The sequence below is a fragment of the Triturus cristatus genome, chromosome 1_1 (assembly GCF_964204655.1).
Source record: "Triturus cristatus chromosome 1_1, aTriCri1.1, whole genome shotgun sequence".
Classification (NCBI taxonomy): domain Eukaryota; kingdom Metazoa; phylum Chordata; class Amphibia; order Caudata; family Salamandridae; genus Triturus; species Triturus cristatus.
This window is the reverse complement of record NC_140579.1, coordinates 87,973,122-87,984,290: the sequence shown is the minus strand read 5'-3', so window position 1 is coordinate 87,984,290 and position 11,169 is coordinate 87,973,122. Positions and strand designations below refer to the sequence as shown.

Below are 11,169 nucleotides of genomic sequence, written 5' to 3'. Positions count from 1 at the left end.
TGTTTCTTGTGCATATGTCGCCCTAAGTGAGAAGGGTATGCCCAGACGTGGGTCCCGTGCTCACTACACCACTGGATTCAAGCCAGCCTGACTGATGAAGGGTGATGCCAGGATGCCAGGATGCTTGTTTCTGGTCCAGGGAGGACCTTACATGGCAGTTTGGGCTGGACTATTCCCACAAGGAACAGGGTTAAGACTGATTTGCATATGGCTGGGTCCAGACTGGGGTATTGTGATGAGCAAAATAATGATGGATTTAACCCAGATCCTTGTGACTGAGGGTGAATGTGGGCATTGTCCAGCATTCCGTCCATCAATAGTATCTTTTGCTTATATTTTTTGTGTGCATAATTAAGAACATGCAGAATGTGGTTTTAAACTTGAATTTGCATTTATATGCTGGCATTATGTTATTGCCTTTGAAGCGATATAGATATAACTTGTTAAAGTGCATTTTCTTTGCTCTGGCTAACTATGCCTCAAATAGGGCTTGATGCCATCTTGTTCAAAATTAATATCACATTCACTGCTCATTATTCACTGCTGCACACAGTCCAGGAAAGTCATGTTTGTTTATTTTGAAAAGGAAGTTCTCTAACATGGAGTCAGATGTCCTTTCAGACGGCAACCGGGCGTGCAGGGGTTACTGGGCCCAACCGTGATGTTTTAGGCTTTTTACTCCTGATGTCCTGGAGCCCGACCTACTATGGATCCTGAGCAACTGGTAAAATACCCTTTCTGCACTGGACTCAGTAGTAGGTATGGTTGAGCAGTCCAAGGTCAGTGAATATACGTCTGTGAACACGAATCCTAACTCAGAGTGCACAGCAGTGTCAAAAAATCAATGTCCAGGCAAATACTTATTTTTATAATAAAAGGAAGCGCTTTATTTCTACTATTCCATATATTGTTGTCTTTGCCCTTTACCTTGCGATTGTCAGTATACGTGTTCATTGGGCAAACTCGCCACCTTCCCCTGTCGCCCCCCTTGTAATCCCCCTGTCGTTAATGGCCCTAGGACAGTGGGAGTAGATGGCATACTGATCAATAGTCGCTCTTTGGTCAAGAATAAAATAATGTTCAGAGAGATGGTTTTGGATAGAAAGCCGGCATTAGTATTTATTACTGAAACCTGGGCTAAAGATTCATCTGGCCCCGACCTGATTGAAGCGGTCCCGGAAGGATATTGCCTGGCTAGATTAGATAGACAGGGACGAACGGGAGGGGGGATAGCCATTCTTTATTAGGATCACCTGCAATGTCACACTGTGCCTGTACCGGATCTTCTGGATGGTGTTCAGGCTTTTTTCTTTGGGATAAAGGAAGGGCGCTACCCCCTTTTCAACGGAATATTACTGTACCGACCTCCTGGCCCCAGGGCCAACTTTTTGTGTAATCTCCTGCACTATTTGGAGCCTTACTTTGGTCGAGAAAATTTTTCCATTCTTGGGGACTTTAACTACCACTTAGAAAGGTATGATTTAACAGATACTTCCTGTCTCATTGATGCCCTGGCGTCGTGTGGACTCACGCATCGAGTCCGCGGGGCTACCCATCATGCAGGCCATATTCTAGATGGTATTTTCTCCAATGACCCTCGTCTGATCGTTAAGGATCCGGTACATCTGTCCTGGTCTGATCATCTTGCGGTCCCGTTCCTGCTGGAATGCCCTCAGAATGAGGGTAGTAAAGCAGGGAAACACACCATGGGGACTAGCAGAAACCTCAGAAACATCAGGCCTGACTCCTTTATTCCCTGGGCTGGTAGTCTCTCCACCGCGGACCTGGATAGTGTTCAGACTGCGGTTGGGCATTTTGGACGAGTTATTACGGAGGCCTTGAACGAACTGGCCCCACTACAGACTCGTCGTCGAGCCAGGAAGAGACCCTCTGCCCCATGGTACTCAGACTCCCTTAGACTTCTTAGACAAGAAGTTAGGAGGATGGAGAGGCTTTGGCATGCTAGCTGGGATCTTAAGAATAAGGAAGCTCATAGGTTCCTGGTCAGGAAATATAAGGCTGAGATAGTGGAGGCCATACAAAACTATTTCGTGGCCATAACAACTTCCCTTTCCTCGCCAAAGGAGCTTTTCAGAATTGTTGACTCTCTGGTCAACCTTCAAACATCTGATCCAGTTATTCCCTCGCAAGATCTGTGCGATAAAATTGCTTCCTTTTTTCATACAAAAATACAAGATATCCATCTAGCTCTTGAGTTACAAAAAGCTTCGATCAGTGGGCCCTCTGGATTGGCTGAGGGGGACAACACTACATCTGGCGTCTCCCCTCTGAGTACTTTCGACTCCTTTCCCTCGCTGGCCCTACAAGATCTGGAGATTCTGCTCGACAAAACCAACTCTGGCTCCCCATTAGACATCTGCCCTCTGAAGATCATTAAGCAGTGTAGGGAATCTCTCTTACCACCTTTACTAGAAATTATGAATCGGTGTATGCGAGAGGGCATCTTCCCCTTGGAGTGGAAGAGTGCAGTAGTCAAACCTCTGCTAAAGAAAGCTTCCCTTGATCCGGAGGTCCTAAAAAACTTCAGTCCGATCTCCCTGCTCCCAGCCCCTGCGAAGATGCTTGAGGCACATCTTAACAAGCATCTCGCTGCCTTTGTGGAAGGCTTGGGCTGCTTAGACTTCTCCCAGCACGGATTCAGGAGGGAACACAGCACTGAGTCGGCCCTCACCATTGTGCTTGATAAAATCCGCACTAGAGTGGATGGGGGCCAGACCACCCTCCTGGACCTGTTGGATCTAACTGCGGCCTTTGACACCCTCTCCCCCTCAATACTTATACATCGTTTGAGGGAGGTGGGGGTCAAGGACGCAGCCTTGGATCTGATGACCTCCTTCCTAAATGGAAGGGAACAAAGAGTCAAGCTGGGAGAGTTCTTATCTCTATCCCGATCGGTGCTGTGTGGGGTCCCGCAGGGGTCGGCTCTTAGTCCGACCCTATTTAACATCTATGTGACCCCACTGGCCAGGTTAATTAGATCTTTCGGGATGGAGGTAATCTCTTATGCAGATGATACCCAGATCCTCGTCTCTCTCTCCCATTCAGACGTACCAACTGCCTCCAATTTTAGATCTTGTATGGAGGCAGTTGGTCAGTGGATGGTTCAAAATTCGCTTAAGCTGAATGGGGAGAAGACTGAGGTGATGGTGTTTGGAGGGAATCAGGATACTTGGTCAGCCAGCTGGTGGCCTGATTCGTTGGGACTATGCCCTTCCCCCACGATATCTGCCAGAAATCTGGGGGTGATGATAGATCCTGCCCGTAGCATGGGCGGACAGGTCAGTAGAACCATTTCTACCTGTTGGGGCTTAATTTATACCCTACGAAGAATTAGGAAGTATCTCTCCCTTCAGTCCAGAAAGCAAGTAGTGGTCGCCCTTATCGGTTCACGACTGGACTACTGTAATGCGCTGTATGCAGGGCTGAACAGAGGCCTGCTGCAGCGCTTGCAGGTAGTCCAGAATGCTGCCGCCAGATTTGTTCTGGATGTTCATAGACGCTCCTCGGCCACTTTGGCAAGGAGAACATTGCATTGGCTACCGGTTGAATACCGGATACGGTTTAAAGTCTTGTGTATGACTTACAGAGCCATTGCAAGGAATAATGATATGGGAGTTGGTTCTATCATCTCTCACTACACTCCTGGAAGGGACTTGCGTTCCTCCAGGAAATTGCTTCTCACAGTCCCCCGTATAAGAAAAGCCAAATGGGGTGGTAGGGCTTTCTCTACTCTGGCTCCTAAATGGTGGAATGATTTATCTTTGGATCTCAGGTCATTGCCCTCCTTACAGAGATTCCGAGGTGCCCTTAAAACCTGCCTCTTCCTGCAAGCCTATGCGTAAGGTGATATATTGATATTTTTACCTCTTTGATAGGCGCCTTGATACCTGCGGGTTATTGTTTTGCGCAATATAACTTTTCTTCAAATCAAATCAAATCAAATCATATAAATTCAATGCCACATAAAATTACAATGATATTCAGATTTATTACAATATATCTTAAAAATATTTCACATTAATTACACATACACAGCACAATTTTAAAATACCACAAAGACATTTATTTTCTTCAATACATGGCAAGAATGGGGTTGGACAATGTGCAGCTCTATTAGATGCAGCCCAAATATCAGAAATACATTGAACTTATGAAAGTCTTTAATATGTGTGCAATTGATTAGAAAATCAGTCATTGAAATATGAACAAACAGGTTGTTTTATGTCCAGTCTGAGCAAATAGCCAACACGTGTTTTGTCTACTAGACTTCCCCAGGGCTTTTCAAATATAAAGTAAAGAAACCATCCAACGGCTGGAACTGGAGCGACTGGAATATGGTGCAAGAACTCATTGACACTGTGCAGTTGTTCCTTGTTCACTATAATAACATGCCACAAGAAACCACCATTCACAATTTCAAATTCCACATGGCCAACCAAAGATGCTATTTCAATCGCAAGAACCAAAGTGGCGAATGTTGCTGCTGATGTCTGAATGCGCATCCAAACACTCCGTGTTGCGAGTATCGGTTTCCCTCGGTCATGTCCCCTCACCCTTTAGGGAGACTAGCAGGCCTGGGCCCCAGTCCTGGTCACAGACAAAGTCTTGCAGAGCTTCCCCTCCTCACGCAGCCCGTCTGGCAGATGAACGTTTTGGGGTCTCAAATCCCCATTATAATCTATTTCCAGACACCATATGCGATTTAGGGTCTGGGTCTTTGAAGTTTTGTGCTGGAGTTCTGCTTCTTTTGGAGTATACACTTTTATCTCTCTTCTTCCTCTTAAAAGGCTGCTTATAACAGCAGAGGCCCTGAAGGGATAGTCGCACAACACAGGCCATGGGAGTGACTAGAGTTCACACCTGGATGTCAGCCACAGGGATAGGTGCATCAAAAGGTTAATCCTGGGCTCCCAGCCCTTCTCTTTATGGTTCCTTTAAGCCCCATTTCCTTCTTGACATATGTGCAGGGACTGTATCTCTCCCTTCCCCAGTGTGTCCCACCCACCTCACAGGAACGCAGCAATAAACAAATCTGTCCAGGGGATTCCTTCACCTGGCAGGCTTGGGCTTCCCAGTATGAAACCCAGGATCCTTCATGTAATGTTAAGTTACAGGCACGCTTGCACGCAGTGTATAGGCCTAGCTTATACACTATTAAGTACTGTTACTTCCATGCATTGTGCCATCACAGACACGCACACACATTCATCTCACACCTTCATTCTGTGTGCACTGCTCAGTACTGTAGCCTTTCTGTGTTGTGCCTTGATGTGTTACTTGCAAACACACACTGACAGCACCCACATTCCCCATGCATGCACTGCACAATATTTCACCCGTCATGTATTTTATTTCTCGCAAGCTCACATACACCCAGCACATACTTTCACTGCACACGCACTGCACAGCACATCTATCATGTGATGTATTCCTCTCCGGCATACATTCACCCAGTACACACACTCACCATGCATGCACTGAACACCAGTGCTCTATCCCTGTCCCTTACCAGGTACAAATACATCCAGTCAGCGTCACCACTCCTGCATTGTGCAGCATTCTGCATCTACCAGGCGTAGGCCAGTGATCAGAGGTGAGTGAGCCTGTAGGCCTCACTCCAGTGACACAGGGTAATAAGAACCTGTTCACTCCTACTGATCACTAGACGGTATGCTGCCACCACCGCCCACGTGCCGCTTAACTCCTGATAAAGGCCGTAGCCTTCCACCACTATGAATGTACTGCTTTAGGCTCGCCTCCCAGTCCAACAAGACCACAGTCCGTGACACAGGTCTATGTGGTGCACACACAAGATCCATGTTTGCTTTTGGCAACAAATATCAGCATTAGGCATCCAGACAGCAGTACAGTTGGGCACTCGGGTCAGGGATACAGGTCCATTACCATGCAGAGGACTTTCCCGTCCCAACACATGGGGTCAGTATTGTATCTTTCTCACGGTCCTTTGGCTTGCATGCAGTATTGTATACATTCATAATGGTTCACTCCTGTTTTTGTAACTAGTTTGTTCCAACATCTTTGGATGACACTAGGTCAGAGGGGGCTGAACTAATATTGAATAGTGGGTTAATGCACACAGCCTTACCACCGTACGACGCTTAATATTTCTGTGTTTTTATTTGCTGAAATAATATTATTTTGCTCACACCATGATGAATCTGCACTGTCAATGCAGTCCTATGGGAAGATTTCCTATGCAAACCCTCACATTTGTGGGTGAGTCTGAATATTTCGGGTTCTGCTAGGGAGGCTGCCCCTTTCCTTATTGATTTTGCTGCTCATTTGGGACTTGGGTTTTTCTGTTAATTTTGTCACTTTTCTGTCCTGTTGGCATTTGTGGCAATTATCTAATGCACCTACATTCTCGTTATTCTGTATTGCACCCTCTGAATGTTTTTAATAAATTCTCTGAATTCTTCATTCTGCCCTTGAACTCACTTATTGAGTCTGTGTTTTCCTAATTGACTGTATTTTTGAGATGCTGATTTGTACCTTATCTTGGGAAACATTGCCTCATTTAATTGAGGTTTAACAACATCCCGATCCACCAACCCACACAATCGTCATCACAATAACATGGTTCACCCCCACATTCTCAGTGTCCTTCTCTCAGGCTAAAGCGTCCACTGTGTGGACCATGCACATAAGAAGAAAGGAGGCCTTTCTGTCATCCAGAACTCCTCCTGGTCCTGCACCGTAGGTAAACAAGTCATACCCTACTCCATGGAGCTGGTTGTGTGCCTGCTGACATGCTATTTCCATCTCCCGGACATGTCACGTCCTTCTCTTTGTAACAACAAACATAAGGTGATGGATGGAATACTTGAATTAATCTCAGCCACTGGAAATCGCTTGACCGCATCCCAGTCCATCGTTTTTCTCCCACAATGCCACGTTAGTGTGGACCCAGTCATATGCAAATCAGCCTTGACCCTGCTCCAATGAAAACAGTACAGCCCGAAGAGCCAAGCCAGGTCCTCCCTGAGCTGGAATAAAAGTAACCTAGGACTGGTTGCGCCCTTCTAAAGGGATCATCAGCCAGGTATAGATTGATTCCAGTTGAGCAGTGAGTGCAGAACCCATGTCTGGGCATACCCTTCACACTTAGGGCATCGGCTGCAAAAACAGCAAGGTGATGGATGGTATGCTTGAATTAATCCAGCCACTACCAGTCGCAGGAGGTGTGGTAGATACGTACGTAGATGTAGAGGTATGGGCTGGCTTCGTTCCACAGACCTTGAGTATCCGGACTGGCTTAAAGGCATGAACTATCGAAATGAAGTTGAAAAATCTTCTTTCATTTTATGCTGGTTGCTTATGTTGCAAGGCACTTCAGCTCAGGTCTTATCAGGGTGAAATGGGTCCTAGGTTACTTATATTCCTGTTCACAGATCGCATTAATGATCCCTTGTGACCCTGCTCAAGGCGTATGATGTATTGGTTACCCCACTAGTTATGATATGTACGAGTGATGAATTAAGAGCTGTGTTATTATTTTTCGGTTATTGTATTATTGTGTGAAAAATGTAATGGAATATTCTTTATGGCACTGTTTTTTTTTTTTAAATCAAAGTTTGTAAAAAAGAAGATATAAATTCATTAACTGTGCACTCCATTGAGAGAATGCTTTAGCCCCTCTTTAAGAAAAAAGACTGAAAGGATAGTTTCGAAACAGTTCTTCGCTGTTGACTTTGATTGAAGAAAGAAAAACACTTGGAGCTACTGAAAGGATATGGAAACAACACCCATCAGATTTGACACTGTGAAAAATATGTAAGAATAAACAACGAATAAGCACTGTAGGCCTTTAAGGGTCGCACTAGTGTATAGTTTCCTCTTTTATACTTCAGTGCAAGCTCTTGCGCTTAACTCTGCGTGACTGCACTGCTTAGAAGCACTAACTAACAAAATCACTAAACAATCATGCAAAATGAGCGCAGACCATCTCAGAATGCAGATATCCTTTGAGTAGAGAAAATTCAATTACAAATGAAATGTCATTGGGCTCCTATTCATGGAATGTTCTCCAAATATCTACGATAGCATCCACCATTGTACGAAGGAGTCGAGTATTCTTTTCCAAGTCCAATCTTATTGATTTCCATTAAAGATACGTCAGCCCAGCCAACTTAGGCGTAGAAGAACTTCCCATGTTTTAAATCAGAGTCCTAAATAGTGAAGGTCCCACTGAGGGTGAGATACATACATACATCATCCAATAGTGATTGATTACCGACCAGTCCTGCTGAAGGAAGCACGGAGATACTCATGAAGTCCTTTGGACTAAACGCCTTGGCTGGGCTGACATGTATCTTTAATGGAAATGAAAAACATTGAGACGCATTTTCTCTGCTCAAAGGATATCACCATCCTTTTGCATTGTTGTTTTGGGACTGCGAAAAATATGTCAACATATAAAAAATCATATATGCTCTTTCATCGAGTCTCAAATTGATTAAAATCTACCACTACTCGTCCTTTTAACCAAATCAGAGGGGAGATCAAAGATTGTGCTCAATCTTTCCACCAGAAAAGTGTCCCTTCCAATCCCTTCTCACAAACATCATCTTTTGCTGCTTCACAGAATCTTCCCATCTTTGAACGGGGTAACACCAACATCATCTCAAATTCAAACCATCAGCTGATCCCTTTCGAGGGATACTTGTAAAAGACATAAGTAAACATCTGGACTCTCTCTGAGCTGTTCCAGACTAAAGCTTAATTGAAAAATCTTTCTGTAGACACAGAGTACCTCAATACTTTTGTCCAGTGTTGTGACTTCAATTGATACTGAAGCCCGGGAAGGTTGCATGGCCACCCTTCAAAGTTACTTCTTGTTTGAAATGAACCTGCTGGATGAGTTACCCTCTGACTTCTGACCCGATTACAGGAATGAAACTCCTGCTACAGCAAGTTGACAATGCTTTCCGTATACTTCGATGGTCGCTCGTGTATATTGGTCCTCTTAGATCTTGCTGCGGCTTTGGTATGGTCCATCATAAGGCTCTACTTGGACACTTAAAGACTTTAAAGGTCTAGACAGTACTGTCTTCAGCTTTTCTGCTCTTCTTGGATGAATCGCTCACAGCGCATGAGGTGGAGCCTCTTTTTTTTGGCCTATGTTTCTCTCTCAAAGTGTTCTTCAAGGTTTCATTTTTGACATTTCCTTGCATATCATACCATTAATTATATTTAAACATCTTCTCGCTCATTTCAGAAAATTCAGCTGTGGATGGCTCTTGATCATCTCTAACTAAACCTGCAAACAAATGTATACTTGCGCGTGTGTTACTCGTCTCACCTCGTTCAGCGAGGCTTCCTGTCCAAATACAGCTTGGCTACCGCTCCAGCTAGGATTGTAAACTCCACATCATTTAATGTATAAATACCTTGGCTCGTTCCTGACCAGTGTTTACAGTCCCTTTGTCTGGATGAGGGGTAATGGGGCATCTACCAGGCACTGCTGGGTAGCCTTTCACACTCCCTGCATCACTCACAGGTCAAGAGATGGTTTTCCTGACGACAGAGCCACCGCCCGCTCTACCACTGGGAAACCCTGGTGGAGATGTCGTCAGAAGGATTATCTGGAGCTTTCACACTCTACTCTTCCTAATAGGCAAACAAAGGTGACTGCACATTTTTATGATTCCTGTGTATAAAGCTCTTGGCTGTGTGCCTGTGTGTGAGAAGATGGCACTTGGTGGCCCTATGTAAGTTGGTAGATCCGGAGTCAATGACGTTTATGATGGCGTGAGAGGTCTGACGACAGGAAAAAATGTTTGGATGAAATGGGGACTACAGAACCCTTCAGGGGTTCATGCCGTATTTGAGAGATGGCTTTCTGATTCAATTTTTAAACATTTTGTGAAAGCCAGTAACTCTGTGCTCCTGTTCACAAACACCCTCAGCTCAGGGGGTGACTCTTTCCGCCCCCTCTTGATTCAGTTGAAAACTATTACAACCGGTGAGCTATAATAAGCTGCTACTTACAGCATTACAGACTACAATACCCATACTGCACATGAAGTGCCTTCTGATGATTATTTTGCACCATTATGATTACTGCGATTAGACGAGGTGCTGCTAACATGGGGATGACGTCATCCAAGGGTGGGGCATTAGGGTTGAAAGAAGCTCTCTTGCTGCTGCTGGGACCGGCTGAGTATGAGTGATGTGTTTATTGTGGACGAGTGGTTTCTAAGCTCTCATCTCTGCTTCTCTCTCTCTTGCAGCTGCGGTGACCCTGGATCCGGACACCGCGAATCCCTGGCTCGTCCTGTCCGAGGACGGAAGGAGCGTGAGGATGGGAGACCATCCTCGGTATCTGCTCGACACGCCCCAGAGATTCACTAAATACCTCAATGTCCTGGGGAGGGAGAGGCTGAGCTCCGGGAGGCATTACTGGGAGGTGGAGGTGGGGGACAAGACGGGCTGGAGCCTGGGGGTGTGTGACGAGGCTGCGAGCAGGAAAGGGGAGATCACACTATCGCCTGAGAATGGATTCTGGACAGTGATGCTCAGAGATGGTGAATACACAGCTCTCACCTCCCCCGCCACCCTCCTGATCCCCCGTGTGCCCCCCAGGGCTGTGGGTCTCTTCCTGGACTATGAGGGGCGCAGGCTCTCCGTGTACAATGTGGATGACCGGTCTCTGCTCTTCACCTTCTCCGGGGCCCCCTTCCCCCCCACCCTGCGGCCCTTCTTCAGTCCATTACACAAGGATGGAGGGGGGAATGCGGGGGCGCTGCGGATCCGGCCGCTGACACAAGAGTGAGAGCAGCTCTCAGCAGCACCGGGTAAACATGTATAGTGGCGCTCACTACATTCACAGCGCGCAGTCTGCGCACTTGTATCCAGTGCTGACCACACATTGTTCTCTGCATTGTTTTAAGCTGGTGGGCGGTCTCATTAGAACAGCAGTGTAGGTTCTACATCCGCCTCTGCATTCCAAGCATCCCCTAAAGGTGGAACCGGCAAAGGGTGTGTTTCAGATCAGTGCGATGCAGGACCGGTGCTGCCCCTTTGTACTTGAGTGCTGCTGAGCACTGCCCGTAAATGCAGGAATATGGCTTCCTGCTGCCCCTCCCCCCAGCCTGCCCCTGGACTATAGCTGTCCCCCCGATCAGG

The 11,169-nt window shown here is 46.2% G+C and overlaps 1 protein-coding gene across 1 annotated transcript; it reads left to right on the top strand.

Annotated features, from left to right (window-relative positions):
- The first annotated feature begins 1,943 nt into the window (after nt 1–1,943).
- LOC146869556 (E3 ubiquitin-protein ligase TRIM39-like) lies at nt 1,944–10,816 on the top strand. The gene is made up of 2 exons (XM_085638671.1): nt 1,944–2,403; nt 10,275–10,816. The coding sequence occupies exons 1-2, from the start codon at nt 1,944–1,946 to the stop codon at nt 10,814–10,816; spliced, it is 1,002 nt and encodes a 333-aa protein (XP_085494797.1).
- The last annotated feature ends 353 nt before the right edge of the window (nt 10,817–11,169 follow it).

Coding starts and splice junctions, on each gene's coding strand:
- LOC146869556 (XM_085638671.1), top strand. CDS start 1,944: ATGGAGAGGCTTTGGCATGCTAGCTGGGATCTTAAGAATAAGGAAGCT. Junction 2,404..10,274: donor TCTGAAGATCATTAAGCAGT/GTAGGGAATCTC, acceptor TCTCTCTTGCAG/CTGCGGTGACCCTGGATCCG.